Source organism: Oikopleura dioica, chromosome 2, assembly GCF_907165135.1.
Source record: "Oikopleura dioica chromosome 2, OKI2018_I68_1.0, whole genome shotgun sequence".
Lineage (NCBI taxonomy): Eukaryota > Metazoa > Chordata > Appendicularia > Copelata > Oikopleuridae > Oikopleura > Oikopleura dioica.
In genome coordinates, this window is record NC_137292.1 from 13,035,603 (window position 1) to 13,062,902 (window position 27,300).

A 27,300-nucleotide genomic window follows, 5' to 3' on the forward strand; every position below is an offset into this window, starting at 1 on the left:
CTGTTTTTAAAAAATAAAAAATGATTGTCAAAAAAATGATGAAATTTTTCGAATTTAGAAAAATGCTCAAATTGACCCGAAGGATTCTTTTTCAGAAAGCCGCTCGTTTTCGAACTTCAAACGCCAGAATGGACCAAACCAGCCAGAAAATAGCGCAGATTGAAGAGTTGAGCAGAGAACTTGATGCTCTTCTTGAACAAGCGACGGCCAGTGCCCCTGAAAGAGTTCAAGAAAGTGTCAAGGCTCTCCAGGCAGATAAACAGAAGCTAATCTACCAGGTAAGATGGAGTTTTTGAGATTTTGTGATTTATTTTGAGCCAGGCGAATATTCTCAGAAGATCAGTTAATGCAGAGAAAATCGAGGCAGAGAAAAATAATGTTCTTTCGCAATTTGAAAGAGTCAAACCAACTACTTATCAAGGTAAATGATTTATTTTGAGCTTCGCAAGAAATGTATTCTATATGATGACAAGATTGAAGCGATTGTTGATTCATTTTAGATTCACGGTTATTATTGTGTTTTGATTTTTGTTTTGTACTGGGGAAATTTTAAGGAAAACCCTTTTCTCATTTTTGATTCATTTCGGGGCAAATTTTCTTGAAAGCGTTTGTTTTATCCTTTCGAATTTGGGTTTCTTATATGTGCTAGAGCATATGGACCATATGATATAGTTCTGAACATGGCAAGGTGCTACTGCCATATGTGCAGTTGCTCTCGCAGGTGATCCATTTTCCCCTTCAAAGCCATTATCCGACCTGACCATCAATTCTAGCTCCAAGTGGAACCGTCCTACCTAAACCTGGCAAGCAAAATATCTTAATAACCTCTGCTCTTCCCTACGTCAACAACGTCCCTCACCTCGGCAACGTCGTCGGCTGTGTTCTCAGTGCCGACATCTTCGCCCGCTACTCCCGATTCAGTGGTAAGAAAGATTTGCTTTTTAAATATAAAAATATGTTATATTTACATTTTCTGTACAGAAGTGGGTTGATTTTTTCGTTATAAAGGACCTGCATCAGTTTTGCTTGAAGATTCACAGACAGATTCTACGCGCCGGCGGAGAATTGCTTGCATCACATTTGCTCCGTTTGTTTTCAACTCTAAATTTATAAAAATAAGGGTTTATGCGTCGGAGAATCTTACCGTAAATTGCTGCTAGAATCGAGCGAATAGTTCCCAGGCGAAAGCCCATTCGTTCAAGATCATCTTGACGAAGTTGTTGAAAGGAATTGAAGGTTATGTCTTCGTCCAAGAATCGATAATGACAGTTCATCAGGTTAAAATATACAAGCAATTCAACCAGCTTCACTTCGCCATTGAAATTTTCGCGGGCTAGGAAACAGCTTTTATATTTCAATTTTTGATTTGAAACTTACATAAAAGAGCGCCGTTCTTGTTCACAAGTGAAGTCAAATCGCCATCAATATTGGCAGTTCTGAAGCCCAAAGTGCTCTTGAAGAAATTCGTGAGAAAATACGGCCCCTTTTGGGAAGTGCAAAACGTTTCGAGCTTTGGGAAAGCAATGCGGAATCGCCAGTCGTGTCGATTTAAATCCCCAGTTTCTTTCAAATGCTTGTAATCGTTTACAATCACGGAGCCTTAAACTTTTGTTTTTTTGTAGACTTCGATTAATTCTTACCTAGCTCGTAAGATTTATCAATACAGGCGAGTCCAACATCTCCCGACTGTCCCTGACTCATGAGCCAGTGATAGATCGGATTCTCCGGCTTCTTCTTGAGTAACATGTGATACATCTCATAATTATTCGTCTCGAAGGCTATTCTCAGCGCAGTGTGACCATGAATGTTTTTCCTCTCTAACTCTTGAGGGTGATGCTCCAAGATAAGCTAAAAATGCATTTTGTGGTGCTTATCGCGCCAGGTGTTTGGTCTTACCTGAACAATTCTTATATAACCAAAGCGCACGGCAAAATGGAGAGCAGTATTTCCTCGGCGATCGACGTGATCGTTGGTTGCTCCTTCGTCCAACTTTCTGATCACTGATGATGTATCGCCGATTCGATTGTGGCCATTTATCGCAGAACTAGAAATCCTTTATCAAATGAAAACTACCTCAAGTTACCTGTCTTCGCTCAAATTAATATATCCGACCGCTTCCTTGAGGGCTAAATCGAGGGAAATCTGCTTTGCCGTCTTTCTGATTCTCCACTTTGCCTGCTCCCACCATTCTTCCTCCTTGTGCCGTCGCTCGAGACAGTCGAAGACGGTGCAAGATTCGCGGAAGGCTCTTTCTTGAATTTTCGTGCGCCCGGCCATTCGTGCTTTTTTCAACCGGTCGCAAAACTAACTAAATTCTTCAAAGCAAAACACCACTCGGTTCGTGGGCATTCTAGAAACATTCTTGAAAATTTTTTTTCTAGGAAAGAATACGCTCTATATTTGCGGAACTGATGAATATGGAACTGCTACCGAGACAAAAGCATTCCAAGACTTCAAAGAGCTCTATGATAAGGATGTTCGGCAAGCGTGCAAGGCAGTGTGCGATAAGTACCACGCTTTGCATAAAGAAGTTTACCAGTGGTTCCAAATTTCGACCGACCATTTTGGGCGAACATCGACCCAGTTTCAAGATGACGTCGTGCATGAAATTTTCAACGATTTGGACAAGCGAGGCATGTGGCTAGAAAAGGATGTTCAGCAGCTGTTCAGTCCAAAGTTGGACAAGTTCTTGGCTGACAGATTCGTCGAGGGAACATGCCCTAAACCGGAGTGCGCGTACGAAGATGCCAGAGGAGATCAATGCGACAAATGCGGCGGTTTGCTCAACGCTATCGACTTGGTTAATCCTCGATGTAAATTCACTGGCTGTACTCCTGAAATCCGAACTTCAAAACATCTCTTCCTCAATCTGCCTAAAATTGAAAGCGAACTCAAAGTCTGGCTCAATGAAGTGACCAGCGAGTGGTCTAACAATGCTAAACAGATCTTTGATTCGTGGATCAAGAAGGGTTTGGAGCCAAGATGCATGACAAGAGATTTGAAATGGGGAGTAAAAGTGCCAAAAGAAGGATTTGATCATAAGGTCTTTTACGTTTGGTTTGATGCGCCTATTGGATATCCTTCTATTACAGGTGAGACTATCTCAAATTATCGTAAAGCCCTAGATCGAAATTTTCTTCAGCTGAGTATACTCCTAAATGGCGAGATTGGTGGCAAGGCAAAGATGTCAAATATTACCAATTCATGGGCAAAGATAATGTTCCGTTCCATTCTGTTCTTTTCCCCTCCTATTTGCTCGGCACTGGCAAGCCCTGGAATTTGGTAGGCAGACCCTAGAACTTTCGAGAAGAAAATTTGTTTACTTAGGTGAACGTTATAAACGCGACGGAATATTTAAATTATGAAAACGGTAAGTTTTCGAAGTCGAGAGGGGTCGGTGTTTTCGGCAATCAAGCGGCAGAAACGAATATTCCATCTGATGTTTGGAGGTTTTACTTGATTTACATGAGGCCTGAAGTGCAGGATACTGAGTTCCAGGTAAGCTATTGTAATCTCAAGAGCTTGGTAGCACATAAAATTATAGTGGAGCGATTTCCAGTTGAAGAACAACTCAGAATTGCTCAACAACTTGGGCAACTTCATCAACAGAGGACTGTCCTTTGTGGTCAAGTTCTACGACCAGAAAGTGCCCAGCGCGGAGATAAACGGAAATATGCGAGCTTGGGTTGCTGAAGTCAACGTTTTGCTCAAGGAGTACATTGAATGCATGGAAAGTAATCAACAAAGAGAGGGATTAAGAAGAGTGCTTGCCATCTCAAAACTTGGTAACAAATTGATTCAAACATGGCAACCGTGGGTCAAGGTCAAATCAAAGGTAAGCTTTTTCGGGGAAAAAGCTGTCTGAAATCAGTTTTAAGGATCCAGCGTTGCGCAACGAAGCATCAGCATGTGTGATGCTTTCAGCTAACCTCGTCTTTTTATTGTCCTCATTGTTGGAGCCCTTCATGCCCATGACTTCATTCGAAATCGCGAGACAACTTGGTGTCGCGCGCGCTCAGATTCCATCAAAGTTCGGCGCTTTCTTGGAAAAAGACCACAAAGTCTACGAGAGCAGGCCATTATTCAGAAAGATTGAAGACGAAGAAGTGAAAGAGTATCGAGTACGATTCGCGGGCAAAGCGGATAAATGAAGAAATTAAGGGCGTAAGATAGGAAAATTATAATATTGTGGCTGCTTCTTTTTTAATTTATTTCTGTCTGTCATTCAACGAGGTTCACTTACTTACGTAGCATTTGACAAACACTTTCATCTTCAGAAGAAACATGTGCTGAGTGTTAATTTCGTGCTGTTCGGAGGCCTTCAAGGCTATCGGCCGATGTTTTGGTTGTTACAAAGACGAGGAAGACAAGCCGCAAGCTTCTTGACAACGGCCCCCGCAGCAGCAACAGCGAACTCGAGGTGGATGAGGTTAAGCCTCTTCGAGAGGCGAACTAAATCCACCATGCTTTGAGTCAACTCACGACTCATCCTTCTGGACGAGCCAATGAAGCTTCTTGTGAAACGATTCTGTCGACACATTTTGCAGAAACTCTTCGTCCAATTCTCAAATCTACTATTTCGTAAAATAAACCATTCCCTCCCATTTGATCCAGCATTATTTAATATTCCTCCATAATTATTTTGATTTCTGAATAAATTTTTCGCATTCCAATTTCGAGTTCTTCCTTAATTTTGACTTTTCAGACAACGAACACCATGGTTTTGTGATTGATTGTTTCGGGCATCCGCTCCGCGAGTAATGCCATTTCTAAGGCCCTCAAGGGTGACGATAGCCAAAAGGTAGTCTTCTTTTAATTTTATTGGTTTGAGAATGTTTAGCCTATCGAATCCTCAGGTGGCTGACAGAAACCCCAAGCTGTCGAGAAATCGCAGCAGAAGTCCAAATGAGGCTAAGCCCCATTTGGGGCCCTCAATGATTCTACTTATTCATACGTCTCAGTAAGCAAAGACTTTCTTCGTGCGAGCTCATGAAGCCTCAAGCTCAAAGGGTACCTGCCACGACTTTTGGTGGAAAATTTTCTTCTCGTCTAAGATTGTCTTTATCCTCTTGACATCAGCAGGATAAACGATTTTTGTTGTATCACTGCTTTTCACACTTACTGTTGATATATTCAATATAAATCCTAATAAGCGATTTCTCGTGCACTGCCTGTTGTTAAAGTATATCGGTATATATTGACTGTTCTCGTTTAATAAAAAAATCAATTTTTGATTGAAGAAAAAAGTTGAAGAATGAACTGATAGAAAACACAAACAGAGATGAGTGGTTGTGTGAAACTTGTCGAATTAGATCCCCTCGTGGACAAGGTAAAATTGTCCGAAAATTGCCGGGTGGGTATTCATGAATTTCTTATCAGGGGAAGTCTGAGTGCTTGAACGAAGACGATGATCACACGTGGTTGAACGTGATCGAAGAATCCGCAACCGGAGAGCTCAAATCCGACTGCGATGAGCAGCTTATCCTCAGAGTAGAGTTTACTCAGCCCGTTAAGCTTCATTCTCTCGTCATTGAAGCTGGGTGTGACGCGGAGCAAGCCCCCAAAGTAAGAGAGCTTCTCGGAGGTGCGAATTTCTCAAACCAGGGTGCTTTTCTAGGAAATTCGACTCTTTGCGAATGAAACGAGTCCGATTTCTTTTGATGATGCTGAGCAGAGAAAGTCGACGCAGGACTTTGACTTGTCCTTCGAAGAGCTGTCGAAGCCGATTGAAGTTCGATTTGTCAAATTCCAAAAAGTCAATAATATCACAATTTTCTTCAAGGTACATCTTTTCCGGGATCTTTTTTTTTGAGTTCGCTCTTTAGAACAACCAAGGTGATCAAGATGTGACCTCCATGTCCAAAGTGCAATTTATCGGTTCGCCCATTGCCACAACGAACATGAGCGAGCTCAAGAAGGTCGGATGAGGCTAAGCCCCTTCGAGGGGCGCCGCTGAACACAGCGATAAACAACATGTTTCTTCTCCAAAAGAGGATCTTCAGCGAACTTATGAAGCCACAAGTTCAAAGGGCCACATGCCACGACTTATGGTGGAGCGCATTTTTAATGTCATCGCTGCCTGGATTCTCTTTAAATTTACCCTTTCTTCTGTTATAAAAATGCTTCAAAGTCAAGCTGACACCCTTTGATTGAAGAATGTTAAATCGCTAGAACAAAGAATAAAATGACAGACGAATTCATGGAGAACATGGGAGAGTACTCCTTCGATATGTTGGAGTTACTCGGCACTGGTTCTTATGGATCGGTTCACAGGGCGGTGACAAAAGACGGGCTCGGAAACGAATTCGCGATCAAGAAAGTTACTACAAGCGATTTGAGCGATATGATCCGCGAAATCTCCTTCATGAAGCAACTCGACTCCCAGTTCATTATCAAGTACTACGGATCATTCTGCTTGGACAACAGGTTAGTTTTTGGAGCTTTTTTTTGGATCAGATTTCAGAAGATCAGTTTAGCGATCGTCATGGAGTACTGCAGCGGAGGAAGTATCAGCGATATTTACAGGTGTAGAAAGCAAACACTGACAGAAGAGGCTTGCGCCACGATTATTCGGGACACCCTGTTTGGACTCGACTATCTTCATCAGCAAAGAAAGATTCATCGAGATGTCAAGTGTGGAAATATTCTGCTGACAGGTAGTACTGCTTTCGATTTTTCGAAGAAAATTTGATTGATGGCGTTCAGAGAAGGGCGTAGCCAAGCTAGCAGACTTCGGTGTCTCCGGGCAACTTACAGAAACGTTCAATAAACGCAATACCGTCATCGGAACGCCGGTAAAGTTGCCTCATAATCGAATTAGCGGCCCAATTAAGACTCTGTTAAGTATTGGATGGCGCCGGAAGTCATTCAGGAAATCGGATACGACTGCTTAGCCGATATATGGTCGCTGGGGATCACTGCCATTGAAATGATAGACGGAAAACCGCCGTATTCGGAAATGCAGGTTGCTCGCGCTATTTATACGATTCCGCAAAATAGCCCTCCGACATTCAAGGAGAGTAACAAAAATCTATCTCTTGATTCAATCTTAAAAACGCTCTTGCTTTAGTCTTTCAGTTTGTTCACTTGTAATTACAGGATCCAGCAAATGTGTCGAACATTTTCAACAATTTCGTCAAGCGTTGTCTTATCAAGAAACCCGAGAAACGGAGTTCTGCTGCCGAGCTGCTGGAAGAAGAGTTCATCAAAAATGCTCGTCGATCGAGGGAACACATTATTGAAATTATTGAAGAAGCTCATGAAATCAAGAGACGACTGAGTCAGACGAAAAACAAGCGTCAGGAATCTATTAATCGTAGCTCAGGTTGATCAAGGTTGAGTCAACATGCGTTTTTACTGACTTGTGTAGGATCTGAAGAGAATGAATACAGTACTGTCCTCAAAAGCGAAAACTCTCCAGCCGGAACAATGCTTGAAGGATCATCTACGATCGTAAAGTCATTCAACAGTATGTGTGTTTACGAAAACACAACCAAGCAGTCGTCAAATCAGCGCAATACGTTCATGAATTATATCCAAGATTTGCCACCACCGCCTCAAGCTGCCCAGATTAGGTAACGCGTATATATATTTACGTCTTTGAGATAAATAGCCCAGAACAGCGGTTGAAACTTTAGAAATAGAAACGTCTTGATAAAAAGAAGCGAAATACTGTTGTAAAGCTCATGTAACAAATGGAGAGATAAAAAAAAACTATTACATATGTAGTAATTAACCGCGTTTTAAAAAGTATGAACCCAGATGTAGAAGAAATACGCAATATTCTAAAGGGAACGCGAAACCTGAAAGATTACTCGAGCGATCAGCTACGCAGATTTTTGGATTTAATTGACCCCATGATGGAGCAAGAACTCGAAGAAACGCGCGAGGCCTATTTGCAAAAGCAAAAGCCTATTACTGACGTAAGTCTTACTGTATTTCTCCGCATTTATAAGACCATGCTCTTATTAAACTTGAGTCTTGGTCACCAAGATGGGATTTTTTGGAACTAAAGTGGAAACACTCTTCAACAACCAATTTGTTTTTTTTTCATAATTTTTCTACGGGGCTCACACTCAAGAAAACTCTTGTCTTTTCTTCAGTGCTCACGTGATTGCTTATTTGCTAACAACACTTTTAGGCATTAGAAGCAAAAAGACTTGCGCGACGGAATATGCAAGAAAAATACAACAACTAAAAGTACTCTCTACCTTATTGACCTGCAATACCTTTTTCCTTAACATCTCTTCCTCTGTAAATTTTCTTCCTAACAACATTCTATGTCTCCCTGCCTTCATTAAAATTGATAAAAAATCTCTCTATTCAAGTAAAAAAAATTTTGATTTCTTCAGATGGCCGACTTGTTCTGGCGGTCAACGAAAAAGCCAGGCAAGTCGGCAGGTTCGCAACCTGCTCCCGAAAGTTCCAAGTTCAAAAAGTACCAAAACGAGACGGCCGACGCTTGGGATGCAGCAGACGACGAGCTCGTCAAAGGATTTGGGGTTGATCCTGATGCCTCGCGTTCTGCTGCCCTTGCTGTTCTAGCTCGTTACAGGTTCGGGTGGCCACGTCACAAATGTAGCATATTCTCTATGGAACTATGTCAAAGATGTCAAAGATGCTGATCGCTGCGGTATCTCAAGCCCTAAATTCTTGTAAACCAATGTTTTCATCCTTTTGAATCAGCTCGGTTGACCACCCTTAATCACAGTAAATCGCCAAAATCACCGCCTCCCGCCCCTCAAGAATCAACCAGCAAATCTTCTAGCAATAATATTCCAAAGCAGAAATTGAATATTCCGCCTAAAGAAAACGCTGCAACAAACAGTAATACAGAAGAATCCAAAACGAAGCCGAAATCCCCAATAATCGTCTCGCCAGGTACCCAAGCATTTATTTTAGCTCTTGTATTTCCAACACAAGCACTGTTCAGGACCGCCAAATAAATCATTCACAGGACTGCCTCCGCTCACTGATGCCCAAATTGCCAGATCGGAAAAATTTTCAAGTGCAATAAACAGAGACCTGACAGATCTCGCCGATCTACGGGAATTAGCATGGAGAGGCTGTCCCCCTTGTTACAGGCCCATTTGCTGGCGGCTGATTACTGGACTTCTTCCCACGGCAAGGGAGCGGCGATTAGCGACGCTAGAAAAGAAAAGAAATGAATATTGGAAGCTTGTACGTATTTTTCAGCCGCGAATCGAATACTCCTAGTTTTAGTTTCTTTTTACTTGAGAATAACTTTTATTTTCAAAAAGGTTGATCGTTACTTCAAACTTTCAAAAGAACCGTCTCACAAGGACACGTACCACCAGATAACAATCGACATCCCCAGAACCAATCCGTCGGTTCCGCTCTTTCAGCAAAAGCTAATCCAGGTGAGTCGCGATCCTTTAGAAATTCCATCTGAAAAATATGCCAAAAGGAATTAATGGAACGCATTTTATTTATTTGGGCGATTCGACATCCGGCGTCGGGCTATGTCCAAGGAATGAACGACCTCGTCACCCCCTTTCTTCACGTTTTCCTTTCCGAGCATCTAAGAGCCGGTGAAAAGTTCGAAACGACCAACATGGACCTCATTCCTCAAGAAGCGCTAAGAGAGGTAATTTGTTACCAAGAAATACAAGTTTTGTTTACTGTTACGATTTTCTCGCTACACACGAATCTAATGTTCTTCGCCGTAGAAATAGTATTACTCGTGGTAGAATAAACGGTTATATCCCGAGATAACAATATTACGATAAATTACGAGTTACGAGAAATTCTAAAAAACGATGCGTCCAGCACTTTTGCCGCGATTGTGAGCCTCAGAATCCGTCAGGTTAATTTCGGGTTGCGGGCAATTTTTTGGCACGTAATTCTATGCTCTTACTTCGTAATTTATGGAATGAACTTTTTTCAGCGATAAATTCTTGGTTCAATCGAGGTTCAAATAATGCAACAAAGAAAAGTCAACTTCAAGCAACTTCGCAAAAATATTTGGCTGTTTATCGAGGAACATATGATAGCTATTTTTAGCGAGCATTTCGGAAATTCCTAGATTCTTGCTCGAAATTCTTTCGTCGGAGAAAATTTCTCTACGGCAAAAACGAGTCCCCTCAAAATTTACTCTGAAAAAACCTAACCCTTGCCAATCCTAGGCTTACAATTGTTTGGATCCCCTCGGTATCACTTTTTTCAGGTTGAAGCAGATTGTTTCTGGTGCCTTGGATGGCTCTTAGACGGGATCCAAGACAACTACACATTCGCTCAGCCAGGCATTCAGCGCCAAGTTTCCCAGCTAGAAGATCTGATAGAGCGAATTCAGCCTGATCTCTTCCAGCACTTGCAAGAAAACTCCGTTCAATTCCTTCAGTTCGCCTTCCGGTGGTTTAATAATTTATTGATGCGCGAGGTAACAATCAAGCTTTGAATTCAAGTCAAGATCTGATTTTAGCTGCCTCTATCTGCGATTGTACGCTTATGGGACTCGTACTTTTCTGAAGCAGGGGCTGATGAAAGGTCGAGCTTGCACTTGTTCGTCTGCGCGGCTTTTCTCATTCACTGGAAACGGCTGTTGCTTGATCAATGTGATTTCCAAGGTAATTCCAAAGTCTACGTAAGCTACTTCGAATAACAAAAGAGTTTCATCAATACGTGATTCAATCGTGATTGGTCGACCGTTTACTCGGCCAATCAGAGACTTGATGGTAGAAATATTGAAGTATAATCACGTAATTTAGGTTTGATGATGACAGTTCAAGGACTCCCCACGAACGGCTGGGGCGAATCTGAAATTTCCGAAATTCTAGCTAAAGCTTTCATGCTGCGATCGACTTACACCCTCAAGCAACTTTCGTAATAATTTTTTGTTCCTAAATTTATATTTCTGTACTCATTTATCTTGTTTGGCAACCTGTTTTGTTTTTTATCTATTCTACCGATTTCTACTGTTCTTATTGTTGTTTTCGATGACTTCCATCGCGCAACATGATTTCCGTTTCCGGACTTACGTCTCTCTTATGCATTTTTCGCCAAAAAATAAAAGACGTGCTCGATTCCATATTCAACAAGAAATCCCCTAAAATTCAACACTTATGAAATGTAATTGCTCGCTAGAAAAAGCGCGAATTGCATTTTTATATCGAAAAAGTGCGGTTCAAAAAGATTGTTTTGCAAGCAGCGCAAATCTCCGGCTGGAGATTAGAAAGAGCACAAACACTACAAAATCCTGGGCATAGGCACATTCTACAAAGGAGCGTCTACAAATAATGATAAAGATAAATTCCGAAAATGTATGGTAACTCAAATACAGTAGTACACTTTTATGAGAAACGCCAAACGCGCCACGTGTTGAATCACCGTGTTCCAATTCATTCTAGCGCTGGATTTTTAATCATGCTCCAGAGTTATTGGAACACAGCAGGAAATTGACGCCTTCAGCCTCATTGTACTGTGAATTCTTCACTTTTAGTAGGCACCGAGATTTTGTTATTTACCTGTTTTGCAAAGCTCGTTTTTTCAAGTGTTGAGCGATAAAGAAATATTAAAATTAGCAGCCTCTGGTCTCCCGAAGATGACACCTGAGCCAACTAAGTTCCGCGGCTTTGGCTGGGAAATCCCAGTGAACCCTTTGAGAGCTTTCTTCCCCTCTAAACACTTTCTTTTTTTAAAGACTCTGAGAACCGAGAATGTTCTAAATGGTTTGGATTCAGAAAAAAACTTGGTAATTCAAATCTTACGCGTGAAAAACACGCATAGGCCGTGTAAATTTTTAGTAAAATCATGTTCGATTTCTGGAAGAAAACTTTACAGATGTAAAACGGGCAGGATTTTGATTTTTGAAAATTATGAAAGAAGTACGGTAATAAATCACTCGAATTGTGATTGAAATTGAACGTGTGGGCCCTTGATTTTGTCGAAATATCAACTCGAAATAAGATAAACTCTTCTGCCCGCAATAAAACAGTCGTTTCAAGAGTGCGAAAGATACACGTGAGTCTCTCTTTGAAATTCGCGCAGACCGAGAATTGAGGCCAAACTCGTCAAAAGCCATATGGATTTCCGCCGAGAAATGCAAATTGGCACTGCTTAATAACTTATTTTCCCGGAAGTGGTTTTTTCGCATTCAACTGTTTTCGAAAAGAGCGCTAAGTGGTATTTGTAAACCGATTAGATGCCTGGGAAAGGCCCCAATTACGTAAAATGAAATTATGGGTTCTCCGCGTGTCTCTCTCTTTTCACACCTTCTTTGGGGGCAATTTTCAATCATGGTAGCCTGTCAAAACGTTCTGTTGCTAGAAAAATATTTCTTTCAAATACCGATCAATCACGTGATTATATTACCAGGTGATCGAGTTAGCGAGACACCACGTTCAGTGCCACTTATGCGAGGATTAACGGAACTTCGACGAGCAATTTCAAGGATTAGAGAATCACTGGATTACGGATTAGAATTTTTAGATCAAATTGAATTGGGCAAATCAAATTTTGGTAAAAGCTGAAAAACGTGGGTAAGGGTTGCGGCTGGATTAGAAACGACTACTCGTCCCTCTCATAGAGGAACTGATCCTTATCGCTGTGAGTGAGATTTCCTCAGTTATCCCTTCTCTGGGTTAGGTAACAGAAATCTACAACAGCCGGCTAATCACGCCAAGTTCGCGAACTCAGTCATTTTCTTCCACTTTCAGAAAGGGCTAAGGGTATATTCAGAAATCGATTAAAAACCAAGCGAGCTTGTTCTTTAAATATTTATGCAACAGATTTTCACAATCTCAGAAATAATTGCACATGAACAAACTCAAAACTCAATTATCTCGCTATTATCCCTCTTTTAGATTCTTTTAACAAGAACATCTGGCTCAGCTGATCTTGCGCCACATGGTCTTTGATGTTTGATAATTTTTAACATTGGTTTATCCTTCCTCGCTTCTGAGAATCCGAAAAACGAAAAATAGTTCCTCGAATCACTAGATTGATGAGCACTAGCATATCCTTGTCCAGCTCGTTTTGTGTTACATTCTTAAGTGCCCCTTTGATAAATTAGAATTTTCGATCGTCAGAAATGGAACTCCTAAACGATGATTGATCGACCTTCCCGGAAATAAGGAGAGCAGCTCAAATATATAAAAGGCTCTCTGCTGGTTAATCTGGATTTTATTAAACCACCCATTGCGTTTATTGGATTCATTCTGAGTGCCCGTGGAGAAGCTCAATGTGTGGGCCGACACATTATCACGGTATGAAATCAGCCGGTTATCGATAAACGCAGGCAATCGAAAATGCTGAATTCTGGTTTTATTTGAAGTAGTTTTTTCCCACCGTTGAAGACATTTTTCAAATGTTCTTAGTAAGAACTTCTTACTGTAATTTGAGGATGCTGCTCTGAAGAATGAACTTTCGTATGTAGCTTTTTAAGAATTTGTGGCTTCTTTTTAGCCATGAAGAATTACAAGAGCTTCGAGACTTTTGAAAATATTAATTTTCTTAAGGAAAACAGATCTACGCTTCATAAAAACTGTTTGATGGTAAAATAGGACGTTTGAAAACGAAACACTGGTCATGTTTGAACGAGCAGACTGTGCATGTTTGGTTTGCCTTCAATTTTTCACGCATTCAAGAAGCACTTCGTATTGTGAAAAATCACGATCCTGAATGCCCTCGAGCGAGTGCTTCACTTTTGCCGCCTCGAATGTGTTGATAGATTCTCGACGACAGACTGAAGGAGGTATTTAGCGGCAAGCCCACGGAAAAATGGAGATTTTGTGCGCAATTGCGGCGGAAATTTCCGTGTTGTGTTGGTTCAGATTGACGACCTGCTCGTTACGATTGATGTAAATCGTATAATGGCTCCATCTGTAATAACACTCGTCCTGTTTGAATATACTGTCTGTGGGAGACGAAATTTCGTTGATTCATCAATCCTCTTTTTAACCAATTTTAAAAGATAAAGGTTAGAAAGTGGCGAATTATATCACAGATTAACGGATTCCAACAGCTTTTTCTCGTTATCAAAGTCGGCCTTGTTTCCAAATCAAAGAAAGCCATATTTTCATTTTCGAATTCGCTCAACCAAACAAAGCCCGGGCACGAGTGGGAGAGAAGCCCCGCCGCGGGACCGAATGATTCCGGGACAGGTCGGAGCAGCAGGTGGTCGCCCCGATCAATCCGCCATGAACCCCGTTTCTTTCTCAGCTACTCCTATCGATTATGTCTTGATATCTCGGTCATGGGAGAGGAGATTCCCCTACACGCGAGCTTGTAGAGTAAATTTGCACAGACTTCTCTGAGAGCACTTGAATCCATAATCACCTTTGGAATCTACTCGTATCTCGCTGAGTTCAAGTGTATCACAGACAAACAACTCCTATCTTCCACTAGTATTGATGTCTGACTGTATTATTCTTCTCAAAACACTGTAAAACCGGAAAAAGTCCAAAACAAGAGCAATTGCAAATTTGATATTTCCGAAAATAAAACCACTGCGTTTCCTTTTTTCGTCGATTGTACGTATAATTTGTGTCCAAGTAGCCCCGTAAACATTATAATCATGTGGTCAGCGTATTATTTTTACGATTTCCGCGTGAACAGAAGACTAGTCATGCACCAATTTCGACTCTTCGTTCAAGCAGGTCTTAATTCGGAGGTATTTGCGAGCCATTCATTGCGTGATCAAATGGAGGATGATTTTGGCCGCTGATCAAGCTAAAGGAATGTTCCGTGGGACAATAAGGAGCTCCTGACGCCGAGTTACAGAATATCGTCGCGTGTAAAATCGGATAATCGCTCGTTCATGTTCACTCATTTTTTCATCTTCCCAGCATCCTTTTCTATCATATTTTTCTATCATCGCAAATTCTTCTTTGGTGATTTTCCTTGTGAACTAAACCAATTTAAGACACTAGAAAAGGTGAGATTCGAGAGAATTATTAAACAAAGCAGCGATTTGTCCAATTATGCAACAAGCTCTATTGCTTCTGCCGGGTAGTTGCTCCTGCAAAGACAACTATCTACTCAAGTTGGTCTTCAACAAACTCGACACGGCCACTTGACCGTTTTGTAATGGCCAGCTTCGATGCTCTTTTCTTCTCGCTCTTCATTACGCACTCCTTGGAATAACGTCGAAAATTAAATGACATTCGAAGGACAAACAACGCGCCTCTTGAATACGCCACAGGTTTTTTGAGGAAACCAAATTTCTCATTTGGCAGCTGTGTTCATTTCTAAGTACCAAAAAAGTACGAAATTTATTCTACAGAAATCTCGGTTTTCTTTTCAATGTCGATTTTCATGGCGAATTTTTCGAAACAATTTGTGGGATGTAATCAGTTTTTGTTTAGCTCAAAAGTGTTTTGATCCCTTCGTTCTGGCCTAGAAAATCTAATACTCAAGTAAAACTTCCGGTCCGTGAAATTATTAAGGCTCTTATCCTCCTCGCTCATTTATAACCATTTCCGATCGAATTAAAGCCATCATGTCACGTGATCACTCAGAAGTCAAAGATCCGTGCCAGTGGCAAGAAGCTGCCAGGTGGACTTCTGGCGACAGGATTATTGGACCGAGCGGTCGTTAATGCCTTCGTAACTTCGCAAGTTTAGGAGTACTCGAGGTAGTTAACACACCTGGCCATGTGTTTTGAGGTCTATCGCTTCGACTTTCTTGGTGTTGTTGATTAGGCCTTGTGTTATTGAGAGGCGCTGACCATGCACCTGCCCTTGCGGTCGAAGATAGAATGCGTTGAAAATGCACATGCTGCCGAGAGTAACGAGAAAATTGATCACTGAGATTTTTCATGCTCATATTAATGGCAACAGCTTTGGCAATTATTCTGTTAAGTTCACTGAACAGTTTGATATGCATTTAATTGGACGACTGAACGGGTCAAACGGACCGCAGGAATCGAAAGCTGGCATATTTGAAGTAAGATGCTTTTCTGGCCATGATTTCTGGGAGATGAATTCTTCGGAAATCGAGTAAACATCACAAAATTGATCTTTGAGTTATGAAAAAGAAAGCTGCGAAGTTTTTTGGGATTTCTCCAAACTCAACAACTCGAAAATAGATCGACCCCCGTTCGAACAAAACCGCATTGAACGAGCATTGGAGCTGTTTCAGTGGATTAGTGAGCTCTATTCAAACTTCGAATCTGGTAGCTCTCATTTTGCTTTTCAATAGCTAACAAATGTAAAAGCCTATTTTAGTATCGGTGGCATTATTTAACAGCTTATAATCTCTCCTCTCTGGCCGAAGAAAAGAAAACCGAAATCGCCCCCGAAATTCCGGATTACCAAAAGACGACTCTCTAAATACCGCATTCAACCGTCGCTACTAGCGCGAGGAATTAGATTTATCCGCCCCACATGGTCGTCTATTCAAAAGTGAGCTTTTCAAGAGGTAGCATTTAATTAACCCGATTTGTAGAAAAACATCGACCCCTGTGTCCGTGTCAAAAATTTTGAGTGGTTCAAAATTAGTGGAACATTTGAACTGACTGCAGCTGTTTTACCGTTGAGGCTTCTTTTTGGAATGTCAAGGGGATGTATTTATGGGGATCGATATTTTTGCATGGCTTTTTATAGCAGCTGAAAGGGCAATTATACAAATAGAAGTGGGCTTATTCAATTCTCCAAGAAACCACGTGCCAAATGGCGATTTTATGATGACTTGGACATGATTTTTAAAATGTAAGCACTTGATTCAACTTTTGAACTGATGATGATCACTTTGTTGTTGATTTTTCTTAGGCGGATATCGTAGCCTTTCTTGTTATTCGTCCTTGTATCCACTTTGACCTTGTTTTCAGCATCGTTGAGCAAATAAATATAACGCATAAAAAAGCTTGCCTCTTCAAAACTTGACAGCTGAGCAGATCCATTTCCGACAAAGCCGGAAAATGAACTCAATCCTATGCAAATGAACCAAAAGTAGAGTTCAAAAAGTTTGACCCGCTTCAGTCTTCAACCAGCTCAATTTTCTTTCCCATCTCAAGTGCGGTTTGAGTCACAAGTTTTTTCGGTTTTCCTTTTTTGTTGGAATGTTTGAATTGGTGACGAATCGGGAAAAGGAAGTTCGCGAACAATAAAACAGGATGTGCGAAAAACACTGTTTTCGTTTCTAGCGATGATTTGATATTAAAAGATGGAAAATGAGTAAGCTTCTTAGTCAAGCTGTCACGCGGTCCAGTTACTACTGTAATTGCAGTTTTACGGGAGTGATAAGCATAGTCCCGGCTCCCCTGTGTAAACAGCAATTATTGGGCATTTCTACCAGCATCCCAGCTTTGCGATAAAAGAAATTACCTTGTACTTTATCATAAAGTTCAATATCGGCCTACTGTAGAAAAATGGATTGTAATGAGCTAAGAAAAATACTAAAAACTGGTTCTTAGAATCAATGGATTCATTAGTCATTTATTAATTTAACTACGAAAGAACTTTATAAAAGTAAAGTCTTCAGTAAAGTTCAATCCTCAAATCTCGAAAAAAGGCAAAGACCTGGTTCGTATCGTAGAGGGCGCTTGTGAGTGCGTCCCGTTGGTCCTGGTGCGGGAAAGTGATGGCGCTGCGGGCGCGGGATAGCGCGCGGGGCGTCGTTGCGCGTATTTTTTCATTTTCTCGAGGCCGCGATCTCGATTTCGCGATTTCGCATCATTTTCTCAGATAAAATACGAACCATTGTTTTTACTCCTCGCAAAACTTGAAAGCAGCAATCGAAACTCAGAAAAAAGCTTCAAATTCAGAGATTGAAATACAGTAACGAAGAAGACTTGATACTGAGAGAGCTTCCTTTCTTGGCAGAAGAACAAAACCGAAACATGAAAGCATTGAAAAAACGAAAATCGCGGCAACTGTCCGAGGATGAGTTCCGCGAGGCATTCGGATTCAAGCAGAATCCAATCGCCAGGGCGCAAGTCCCGTTGGTGATCCCTACTCGCCGCGTAATCCCGGCGAAATCGGTGCGTACTTAACAGCTGATCTTCTGGGCTAAAGACTTGAATACATCGCTCTATTCTTTAATCAACCCATTTTCTAAATTTTCCTACCCAAACGAGCACGATAAAAGGGTCGTAATCGAGCTCAAACATGGATTAAGAATAAAATAAAGAAACAGGGATCTCGTGAGAGATCATTTCAAATAAAAAATGCGTGAATAATGGAGCAATTTGTAAAACAAAACGAGAATATCTGCTTATGAAATAATGAATAATCAGGTGATTTTTTTCTTTCTGTCTTCCTACGAGAAATTGAAGAGGAATTTCTTTGTTGAGAAAGCGACCCTTTCAGAGTCACAGTTGCGGAAGTGTTTGTTCAATTCTGACTGATTGATTCGATTCTTGTTTGAATAATTTAACCCTGACTTTGAGGCTTTGAGCCGTTTTGATTTTTGCAAAATGCGCTCGTTTGAAAAGTGCGCGCATATTGCGTGAGTACACAAGAAAAATGCGGGCCCGCATTGGCCCGTTGCCAGCGCGGCTCTGCATGTGCAAAACTGCGGCGGTATCATCCAATTTATAGAATAACAAAAAACTGTCTTGATCCGCTTTTTGCTTCGCCAAGGAGCTCAATGAAACCACGAAAAGTCATAACTTTCCTTATCAACGGGGCCGGCTTCTTTCCCAGCACACTTAACATACAACGCATAAAGGGATCAAGATAAAATCTGGCATTTTTGGTTTTCAAGCACAGTGAATACCGTAGAGTCTTTCTAGCTTTTTTAAAACATATTTGTACATAGAACAAGTCATGAAAAACTGTCAAAATGATTGATCTCTTCGGTTTTCGCTCCAAAAAGTTCACTTTTGAAAGGGTTCGTTTTAACCTGTCTCAGAATTGCACCAAAACATGACCTCCTTAAAATTAAGTGTTCGAGTTTCTTTGAATTCCCGCCTAAGTGCTAGGTTACTTACCGGGCTACCGGTTGGGTAGTTAGGCGCAGTCAACCGTTTGCAAAAGTTTGCGCATGGCCGCACAGATTACCGAGAAATCGTCTGACTAAATAAGTGTGTATGTTCAGTTCGATAATGCTATCTTTCAACTGGGTCATCAAGATTGCATAATTTTTTTGACAAACAAAATAGAAGTTGACTTTTTCTATTGTTAGAAATCGGCAAAAGAAAAATTTTTCATCGATCATTTTTTCGGAGACTTTTGAAATTAATCCCTTTTTTAGGTTGCAGATTCGTCGAGTTGGGCATCAAAAGACGAGCTTGGATCCCGCGATGAGCTTTCCTCTCAAAGCCTGGACGAGCCCAGCGGGATGTCCGAAGATCCCTCACGTGGATCAGCTGATCGCCTTAACTTCAACTCTGTCGAAACATGCTCATCCGGCGTCGGCTCTGACTACTCCGAGCGCACCCAGTCGCAAGATGAGCTCGCCGTGCCAGACATTCCCCTCGAGGCTCAGGAAAGGGTTGAACACAGACGACAATAAAAACTTGTAAGAAAAACAAAGGTTTAGACGGAAAATCCATACCCATTTACGGTTGCGTTTTTATTGCGATCGGAATCTTTACAGCCCTTGAAATCGTGTTTTACGAGTATGGCCCATATTTTTCCGAGAAGTGACTTACTAAAGCTGCTCTTTGAAAAAACAAAATGGGGAGTAAATATTTTATTACTCGAGTCTCAAGCGGGATATGGATGAAAGCGTGTGTCCAACCCGTCGAAAAGTTGCAAATAAATAGAAGAGCATCTCGCTACCGCCCAATTAGGGTGAACATTGAAGCAAGCAGCCATGTTCGACAGGAACATGCTGGATACATTCATCATAGAGTCGGGAGACGCAAATGGACCCAGATTTGGGCAGTCGGTAAGTGCTTATCTGACCATTATTACGACTAAGTGGAAGGCGGTGTTTTCACAACATCGAAGTCGCATCTTCGTCAAAATTGACATCACTCTCACACGAAATTCTAGCCGTCGAGCGACTGCTGTATCTGTACTCATCGGTCACATCGGATGTGACAATCGACGTCGTCAACCTGAACGACTACACCCTCGAAGGCGACCTGATTCAACCAAGCCAACACAAGTTCCGATTGAAGATCACCCACCCACAAGCAGAAACACACGAGTTCTACACAACGAATGCAGACTCATTCTATCTTTGGTTCGCCACCTTTGACCGGCTCTCGTCAAAGCGAACAACGCCCAAGACCATTGTGCAGGAGAAGATTCAGCAGCAAAATCAGCTCAGCATGAAACGCGAGGCGAAGAAATCGATCAAGGCACGGATTGTCTACTCTATAAAAGAAAAAAAAGGACACACGAAGCGCCTTTTTTGGCCGAAGCCATTCTCTTTGAAAAGTTTCAGGGAAAGAAGCACCTAAAGACGAGACTGTTTTGTACAAATAGAAATAACGTGCCCTTTTCTGGGTGTATACCCTTAACCCTTTTAGCTTTCTTGTTCCCTTTGTTGACTTATAGCGCGAACTTTGTTTATTAGGCCCTTCAAAGACAAAACTCTCGGGCGAGGGATCATCCCGCTTATCCAATGATGAATAGTATAAATTAAGACACAAGTAAGAGCTGTAATCAGCTGGAAAAAAGGCGGGAGCAGAACCAGGCGCGAAGCTCTGCGCTGGCACTGGGCCCGGAAACCACTTTAGTTTTTCTCAATTTGATCTAATTCAGTAGACACAAGATCCTATAAAGATCTACGCTTTTGAGAAAATTGAGTGATCATCTACTCACGGTCTCGATACTTCTTTTTAGAAATTTTGTTGAATAATTATCAAAAATAAAGACTTTTACAATCCATGAACAGCCATTCGATATTCTCGGAGACATGAAGAAACTCGATCTCTCCCCACGAAGCTTGGAGAAAGAAAAAATCCAAGAAGACCACCGCCGGCTCGAGATTGAAACAGCCATAGAGATCCAATGCAAACTAACACGCCTTACTCAACGTCGTCACTCCATCTCGCAGAAGATTCAGTCGCTCAATCGCTCGGGTCTTGATCCGACGAAAAGCCGCCGCTTCCGGCTTCAGAATGATCTCGCCGCGGTCAATAAGGACATTGAAAACACCGTGCTCAACTCGAAGTCGTCTATGAGCCAGATTGCAGCATCACGTGAGCGAGAGCTGACGCGAAAACGGCTCATCAGAACCCCTGGCGATTCTAGCATTGACGAGTCCAGCAGCGAGCTTGACAATCAGGAAGTGATCATTCCGACGGCAATCATGATGGAATCCAGACCACAATCGGCCACTCCCCAATCTCGTCGATCCAGTTTGCCGAAGACATTCCGAAAGATCCGCTCCTTCGCGCGATCTCTTTCTCGCTCAACATCGGTCAACAAGGAACGACCAACGAAAAGCTCTGCTTCTCTTCGAACCGCCAGTTCAACACGAACAGACAGCTACAAATCCATTGACTGTGGCTTGACGACTCCTAATCTCCAAAAGCAAAAGTCGAACACTTCGGTTCTGTCCGACAAAGAAAAGACGAAGCAAAAGAACATGGCGAAATTGGATCCAGACACACTCGAGGAAATCCGAAAATTCGAGGAGCTCGCAGCTGAGTTTGACTCCACCCCGAAAGCGAAAGCTCCCACGCTAGAATCAACCCTTCCCAGTCCCATGGACCCGCTCAATCTGTCTTCCACTGACACCGAGTCATCGTCTTCCGATCCTCCCTTCCGCGAAAATCTCATCTAAAACCGATTTTTCTTTCTGTTTGTAGAAACAAGCCGCTATCTTCAAAAATCGTATTTATTGCCGCCTTTGTACAAAAAATAAAACACTCACATGATCAAATAAACTCCGATTAAAAACTAAAGTGATTTTAGAGTCGTGCAAACCCAAATTTATGCAAGGCATTATTTCAGGTGGCAAATATCGTTTTCACGAAGGGTAAACACTTCCGCCCGTCACGAGAATCGGGATCCGAGAATTTCTAATTTCTAAAGAAAAGAGCAAATTCGGGCTGTCCAAATAACCCCGTCTTTTCTATTTACATTTTTACATAAACTATGCGCAGATTCTTTCTCTTTCGATTCAAATCAAAGCCCATGTGGCTAATTCTTTCTTCTGAACTCACGTTTTTCTTCAGAAGCAAGAATGCACCTTTATTTCATTATTCTTTGATAAGGTGTATAAATTAACCCTTCAATATTATTTGAAAACTCAGCCTTATTGTCTCAAACACCGTTTTGGTTTTCGGTAATCTTGGAAAGCGAACCTTCTAAATGCGGACAAGTGTCTTGGTGATCTGTCTCCGGCAGGTGGAAACTCTCCAATCGGGGAAAACAGTTTTCAGCCCATTGCGGAAAGGTAATTACCGTGGGATCGCAAACGTGAGGCTCAATGAACAACTGGCTCAATCTGTTCTTATGCAGTTTACGTAAAGGCTAACCAGTGAAGCTGTATCTACTCAACATAGAGCTCTTTAAAATGCATATATAGAATGGTAATGGTATAAGTTATGGGGTTTGCCGCTTTCTGTAGGGGGTACTCTGCACATGGCCAGGTGTGAAGCCAGGGCAAATAACAGCTCTTTTAGTCGGATAGATGATCTTTGTTTCAATAAGCTGTTTCTGGAAGTTTGGGAATTTAAAATAGTTTTTTCTGTCCAGCAGTCGAGTTTTTACCGCGACTTACGGTACGGAACTTGTAAAGATATATTTTGAATACGCGATCGAAAACGAAATCCTTCTAAATCCAGAAAGAACAACAAAGGCCCTTTTTGTGTATCTTTTCTAATCCTCTCATTGAGGAACGGTACACCGGAAGAGTACAACAAGAAACTGCGCAAATACGCACACACAAATCCGGCACAAATCTCGTCTTTAGGCTTTCTTCTTTCTTTTCGTTGAAGTCAGCTTTGTTTTTGGTACTTGCTCTTTTTGAGAAGAGACCCTAAGCATAAGTCGTTGTTTTTTCTTCTTTGTTGGGGTCAACCTTTGATCCTCGCCGTTTTTGAAACCGTTTTTATTTTATTGAAATGACTCAAGCATCGTTTTTGATTTCCCCAGAAAGTTCTTGCGATTTGCGCAAAAGGCAAATTTGATAATCCGTTCGTCCAAATCTCATCTCGTTCCCATTGTCTGCGATTGGGAATTCCACGACAGGAAGTGCGTCCGGTCAGGATCGCGAATTCGCCGTCTCCTCCGATTGACTTTGAAATATCGCTAGGACTTCTCGTCGCATACCGGTAATTAACAAACTGGCAGGGAAGGGGGGTTTTGTAAATTGGCTTGTGACAGGCGATTATGAAGCTTTATCTGTGATTGTTGGTCTGCTAACCTCATCGCAGGCTTGATAAGCAAACATTTACTTCACGTGGCGACCACAGTGACTGGATAAGGGCACGTTGATCAGCACTTTGCCGTAAATTTACGTCAACAACATTCCAAAACGTCTAGTACTTGTCAGACCCATTAAATAAGTCCATAAGTAGCTTATTCTTTTAAAAAAGCTTGAAAGATACTTCCGCCAAATCTAACTGTAAATGACCAAGCTTATTGTTGAAAAACTGGCACGTCTTTTGTTTCGTTTTTGGGATGAATGTTTGCTCCTAATGTATATTGTTTAGCGGCTCGAATTAAAACAATTCGGCGAAGGGACTGGGCTCTGTTTGACCAACTCGTAAACTTTTAATTTTTTTTTTTCACTTTCGACATGTAAAAGTCGTGTTCTGCGGTGAATTTTTTGGACAGAGCCAAAATTTAATCCTTAGAAAGGTTTTTAATATAAATTGTTTTGTACTTTTACACGAAAAAGAACGCATGTTCGCATTTTTAAGCAGGAGGTTATTTGAGATTAACATTTTTCTTTGAGCTAATCGTATTTTCCCCTTCAACAGTCTAAAAAGTAAACTGACCTAGATTTCGGTAGTGTTTACTTTTCTGTCAAATTAGCCTTGTTAACAAAAATTTAAGACTTAGCCGAAGGTGCAAAACAATCTAAAAAACACAGAGCGATTCTGATTGTCTGAGACTGATTATCTCAAATGCATTGATTTCCTTTCTTCAGACATTTTCGGAAATAACACTAATCGATCGCCACTCTTGTGATGTGAAATCGGTGTATGTCAAGATAGATTTATTATTATTGAAAACGCATGAACTAGTAGTAATTATTCTGAATACTTATTTCTTGTCAGTAGCGCGCTACTAATTAATTTTTATTAATTTTGAGGGCAAGGACTAAACATGACTATGTAACAAACGGTCTGGTTTATGTTGAGTATACTACATTTGAACATTTTCATTTAATTGGAAGAGCAACATTGCATTCAATTAAAATTGTGAGATATAAATGATGTCATGAAGTTTGGGATAAAATAAAGCTGCTGAATGTATCGAAGTTTTTAGCTTCTAAGAAGTTGAAGAACAACCTTTTTCGGAAGGGTTCCTCTCGTGGTCATTTCGAGAAATGTTCCTCTCGTGGTCATGCACCTCTCGTGGTCATATTCCTCTCGTGGTCATGACGTAGAGACTTGCGATCACGGAGCATTTTGATGATAAGTTGGGTCTCCAAGCATTTTTTCAAGGATACTATGAGAAGGTCCATTTGATTGAGTTCAATTTTCAATAATTTCAAATAGGAATAAGTTTATTTATTTGCACAAACCAGAAGAAATTCTCTTTAGAATAAGAGGCAAACGTATGAGGCAAACTATATTAAATGTAATTATCTTTCTCAGGTTTTTCGATTTAAAAAAATTGTTTTCATCAATTCATCTCGATTTTTATTCATCTAAAAACTTAATTTATGACCTCTTATTATAAATATATAAAGCGTGTAAGCACTATCTTTGAGGAAATTCGGGGGAAATTGGGAGACCCTAACTTTCATAAGCCGGTGAGTAATGACCACGAGAGGAATATGACCACGAGAGGAACATGACCACGAGAGGAACATTTCTCGAAATGACCACGAGAGGAACCCTTCCACCTTTTTCATCAACAATAACCGTTTAGAAATAGTATGATGAAGACAGTTCGTATTCACGTGTTCGGAGCTTGATAATAAGATTAAAGCAGATTCACCTTTGTGACCCAGCACGGAGCGGGCCAGCCAGGTAATATTGTCATACGCGGTGATGCGCAAAAACAAGCGGCTAACCTCGAAGGTCAGAGGGGATGAAATTCGTGTGAATTATTTAATTGGAGCAGTGAAACGGGATTAACTACGAGCTATTTTGAAATATTGGAAAGGATGCAAGTTGCAACATCCTGAATGTAAATCGATCAACGGAAGGGAGCAACGTCTTTTTACGATTGATTTGGCGAGCCGGCACGATAGTGACAGGAAACTGACACGCAGTCGACGGGAAGCGTTTTTTCCTGAAGTTTGTCGAAATTCTCGATCGTCAGCGAAATTAACGAGCAATTTCACTACACAAATCGCCGCTTTCTCCCGAAAATCAAAGAAGATAATAATTTTGTTATCCGAATTTTCGACTTCTCGGCAATTATTTCATTTTCCGCTGATAAATTGTCAAGTCCGTCACTATTTGCCACATTATCACGGCTTCATCCGTAAATATTTGTTGTTAGCGCTACTGCTCTGGCGCCCGACCGGTTGACCACGACGCTTCACTGCTCATTTCCGCTCACTTTCAATTCCATTTCCGAGGGCGTTTAAAGCTCAAACAAGCCTCGGTTCATTTTTTATGGAACGGGCTTGCCGTGAAATGAGATTATGCAAGTTTTTGGACATTTGTGGGGACATCAACTTCCAGATTTTTCGTTAGACCAGCCCTAAAGACCGGTTAGAGACTAATTACTATTGAAATTAAGGCCTTTCAATTTTTTAAATCTATTACGGTAATACAGTCCGTTGAAGCCCCCTAAAGTCCACTAAATGAGTCAGAATACGATAAGGGAATGAATTCATTTCAGAATGTTATCTTGAACGCATCTTCAAGAGCCAGGCCGAAAAATAGAATAGCTGGAAGTTCCATACTCCCCGCGAGCTTGAAAGAAAACGTGATCTCCCTCGGAATGCTGGAATAGAAATTCCACTGCAATTGGCACTGGTAAACTCGTGGTTGACTCTGGCATGTGTTTTTTTCAGGGCGAGTGTGTTTAGAATCGAGTGGAGACGTATTTTGTGGCTTCCGAGTTTGAGGGTTGATATAAAAAAGGGCCTCCTCTCAAGGGGCGGGGGCGATAATATTATTCTTGTGGTTTTTAAAAGAGCTTTCGGATCTGATTCTTACAATTCTTGACTCATCTCTTCTTAGCCTTGAAAATTGAAAATTCAAGGAGGGAAATTTCGATTTTGATGAACTTGACGAGCCGTTAGAAAAAATCAAAAAGAACTGCATAAGATGCGGATCGCGCCAGTACCGAGATTGAAGATCTCCATTTTCGAAAATAAACAGTCTCCGCTCGAGTTTGTTTTCAACGTGCTGAAGATTACTCGTTTTAGGCGGATTTGAAGTTCGTAAATGTTGGGATCTGGAACGCACGAGCACTGAAACAGCTTTCGCGAGTTTTGGTTCATTTTTCCGTTCAAAGAGCAGCTATTTCTTACAGAAGTAACTGTATAAGACGCTTTCGCAAATTAAATTAGAATATTTGAATCAACACGAGCAATTAATTAAAAAACTCCAAGAAGCAAAAACTTCCGCATCGGAAGTTTCCCTCCACGAATTTAATCAAGTGCAATTTCCTCCCTTCTTTCTACAAGAAAATCCGGTACATCCCCCGTGCTGAGAAATCTGGGAAGAACATCGACATGGCATTTTGAACTAAAATTTCGCCGCGAACTTTAGCTAGAAAATTTTGCTTTGTTCCGCTTCGTCGCCCCGATTTAACAGAATTATTACTGTTTCTAGGCACGTGTGCGGCTCTCTTTTTTATTCAAGAGTTCATACAGTCGTTGCGAAAATTTGACGTCAAATGCATAATCATGATGGAAAGCGCGAAAAAGCAGCATTGAGAGGCTTACAAATGGTCCCTTGCCAGATCACTGCTTGCTGGTCTAAAACAATGTCAGATTCTAGAGCTTTATGGAGCAGCGATGCTACGGGAGGCGTTTTTACTGTAGCCGGTCGATCAATCAAGCCTGCCTAGATACAATGATAGCTATTGTATTTGACGTAGCCACTTTCAATATCACCGAGACTATCATCCGAATAACCACACAAAAGAAGCTCTGAAACACTTTGTTACTGTATATAACTGGAACGGCTCTCATCGTATTTGACAGCGCGTCACTTGGCCAGGCTTTTGTGAAGCTTCCAGTCGGATTTTCCACCGCCAAGACGCCAAACAGCAAATACTTTACCCTTGTACTCAAACGCGTCTTTTTAGAAAAGGAAGTTACAGTAACGCTTCGATCTAAAAACTCCAGTACTTGAGA

At 41.3% G+C, this 27,300-nt stretch overlaps 7 protein-coding genes across 8 annotated transcripts in view; 5 read left to right on the plus strand and 2 right to left on the minus strand.

The window, feature by feature from the left end:
* The window catches only part of LOC145697051 (catenin alpha-1-like), a 92,773-nt gene that overhangs the window by 24,291 nt on the left and 41,182 nt on the right, over window positions 1-27,300 (minus strand). The gene's annotated exons all lie outside the window — the stretch shown is intronic.
* Window positions 56-8,305, plus strand: LOC145697052 (uncharacterized). The gene is made up of 11 exons (XM_081774195.1): window positions 56-278; window positions 322-421; window positions 774-923; window positions 2,382-3,092; window positions 3,143-3,282; window positions 3,328-3,498; window positions 3,545-3,835; window positions 7,099-7,324; window positions 7,370-7,574; window positions 7,751-7,922; window positions 8,141-8,305. Exons 1-11 carry the CDS (start codon window positions 63-65, stop codon window positions 8,195-8,197), a joined length of 2,439 nt encoding a protein of 812 aa, XP_081630321.1. The 5' UTR covers window positions 56-62; the 3' UTR covers window positions 8,198-8,305.
* LOC145697066 (uncharacterized) lies at window positions 974-2,294 on the minus strand. Its single transcript, XM_081774214.1, has 6 exons — window positions 2,084-2,294; window positions 1,897-2,044; window positions 1,641-1,848; window positions 1,378-1,599; window positions 1,145-1,333; window positions 974-1,101 (listed from the first exon to the last, which is right to left on the minus strand). Exons 1-6 carry the CDS (start codon window positions 2,275-2,277, stop codon window positions 1,001-1,003), a joined length of 1,062 nt encoding a protein of 353 aa, XP_081630340.1. The 5' UTR covers window positions 2,278-2,294; the 3' UTR covers window positions 974-1,000.
* LOC145697077 (thioredoxin-like protein 1) lies at window positions 5,210-6,070 on the plus strand. Its single transcript, XM_081774226.1, has 4 exons — window positions 5,210-5,329; window positions 5,380-5,565; window positions 5,618-5,782; window positions 5,826-6,070. Exons 1-4 carry the CDS (start codon window positions 5,282-5,284, stop codon window positions 5,925-5,927), a joined length of 501 nt encoding a protein of 166 aa, XP_081630352.1. The 5' UTR covers window positions 5,210-5,281; the 3' UTR covers window positions 5,928-6,070.
* On the plus strand, window positions 6,157-7,082 carry LOC145697068 (serine/threonine-protein kinase 3-like). The gene is made up of 4 exons (XM_081774217.1): window positions 6,157-6,426; window positions 6,472-6,656; window positions 6,706-6,794; window positions 6,845-7,082. The coding sequence occupies exons 1-4, from the start codon at window positions 6,185-6,187 to the stop codon at window positions 7,067-7,069; spliced, it is 741 nt and encodes a 246-aa protein (XP_081630343.1). The 5' UTR covers window positions 6,157-6,184; the 3' UTR covers window positions 7,070-7,082.
* Window positions 8,326-11,076, plus strand: LOC145697059 (TBC1 domain family member 22B-like). The gene is made up of 8 exons (XM_081774208.1): window positions 8,326-8,554; window positions 8,711-8,880; window positions 8,933-9,180; window positions 9,261-9,380; window positions 9,428-9,607; window positions 10,187-10,399; window positions 10,442-10,586; window positions 10,728-11,076. The coding sequence occupies exons 1-8, from the start codon at window positions 8,352-8,354 to the stop codon at window positions 10,844-10,846; spliced, it is 1,398 nt and encodes a 465-aa protein (XP_081630334.1). The 5' UTR covers window positions 8,326-8,351; the 3' UTR covers window positions 10,847-11,076.
* Window positions 17,603-21,750, plus strand: LOC145696862 (uncharacterized). Its single transcript, XM_081773964.1, has 5 exons — window positions 17,603-17,938; window positions 19,153-19,384; window positions 19,651-19,791; window positions 19,899-20,209; window positions 20,749-21,750. Exons 1-5 carry the CDS (start codon window positions 17,798-17,800, stop codon window positions 21,640-21,642), a joined length of 1,719 nt encoding a protein of 572 aa, XP_081630090.1. The 5' UTR covers window positions 17,603-17,797; the 3' UTR covers window positions 21,643-21,750.

What these genes read in the sequence shown, in the direction of transcription:
- LOC145697052 (XM_081774195.1), top strand. Translation starts at nt 63, where the DNA reads ATGCTCAAATTGACCCGAAGGATTCTTTTTCAGAAAGCCGCTCGTTTT. An exon ending in AACAGAAGCTAATCTACCAG is followed by an intron (nt 279 to 321) that starts GTAAGATGGAGT and finishes ATTTTGAGCCAG; the next exon opens with GCGAATATTCTCAGAAGATC. An exon ending in ATCTATTAATCGTAGCTCAG is followed by an intron (nt 7,325 to 7,369) that starts GTTGATCAAGGT and finishes TGACTTGTGTAG; the next exon opens with GATCTGAAGAGAATGAATAC.
- LOC145697066 (XM_081774214.1), bottom strand. Translation starts at nt 2,277, where the DNA reads ATGGCCGGGCGCACGAAAATTCAAGAAAGAGCCTTCCGCGAATCTTGC. An exon ending in GTTATATAAGAATTGTTCAG is followed by an intron (nt 1,849 to 1,896) that starts GTAAGACCAAAC and finishes ATGCATTTTTAG; the next exon opens with CTTATCTTGGAGCATCACCC. An exon ending in GATTCTAGCAGCAATTTACG is followed by an intron (nt 1,102 to 1,144) that starts GTAAGATTCTCC and finishes TTATAAATTTAG; the next exon opens with AGTTGAAAACAAACGGAGCA.
- LOC145697077 (XM_081774226.1), top strand. Translation starts at nt 5,282, where the DNA reads ATGAGTGGTTGTGTGAAACTTGTCGAATTAGATCCCCTCGTGGACAAG. An exon ending in TAGATCCCCTCGTGGACAAG is followed by an intron (nt 5,330 to 5,379) that starts GTAAAATTGTCC and finishes ATTTCTTATCAG; the next exon opens with GGGAAGTCTGAGTGCTTGAA. An exon ending in ATATCACAATTTTCTTCAAG is followed by an intron (nt 5,783 to 5,825) that starts GTACATCTTTTC and finishes TTCGCTCTTTAG; the next exon opens with AACAACCAAGGTGATCAAGA.
- LOC145697068 (XM_081774217.1), top strand. Translation starts at nt 6,185, where the DNA reads ATGACAGACGAATTCATGGAGAACATGGGAGAGTACTCCTTCGATATG. An exon ending in TCATTCTGCTTGGACAACAG is followed by an intron (nt 6,427 to 6,471) that starts GTTAGTTTTTGG and finishes TCAGAAGATCAG; the next exon opens with TTTAGCGATCGTCATGGAGT. An exon ending in ATACCGTCATCGGAACGCCG is followed by an intron (nt 6,795 to 6,844) that starts GTAAAGTTGCCT and finishes GACTCTGTTAAG; the next exon opens with TATTGGATGGCGCCGGAAGT.
- LOC145697059 (XM_081774208.1), top strand. Translation starts at nt 8,352, where the DNA reads ATGGCCGACTTGTTCTGGCGGTCAACGAAAAAGCCAGGCAAGTCGGCA. An exon ending in TTCAGCAAAAGCTAATCCAG is followed by an intron (nt 9,381 to 9,427) that starts GTGAGTCGCGAT and finishes ATATGCCAAAAG; the next exon opens with GAATTAATGGAACGCATTTT. An exon ending in ATAATTTATTGATGCGCGAG is followed by an intron (nt 10,400 to 10,441) that starts GTAACAATCAAG and finishes ATCTGATTTTAG; the next exon opens with CTGCCTCTATCTGCGATTGT.
- LOC145696862 (XM_081773964.1), top strand. Translation starts at nt 17,798, where the DNA reads ATGAAAGCATTGAAAAAACGAAAATCGCGGCAACTGTCCGAGGATGAG. An exon ending in GCGTAATCCCGGCGAAATCG is followed by an intron (nt 17,939 to 19,152) that starts GTGCGTACTTAA and finishes TCCCTTTTTTAG; the next exon opens with GTTGCAGATTCGTCGAGTTG. An exon ending in AGACATTCCCCTCGAGGCTC is followed by an intron (nt 19,385 to 19,650) that starts AGGAAAGGGTTG and finishes AACCCGTCGAAA; the next exon opens with AGTTGCAAATAAATAGAAGA.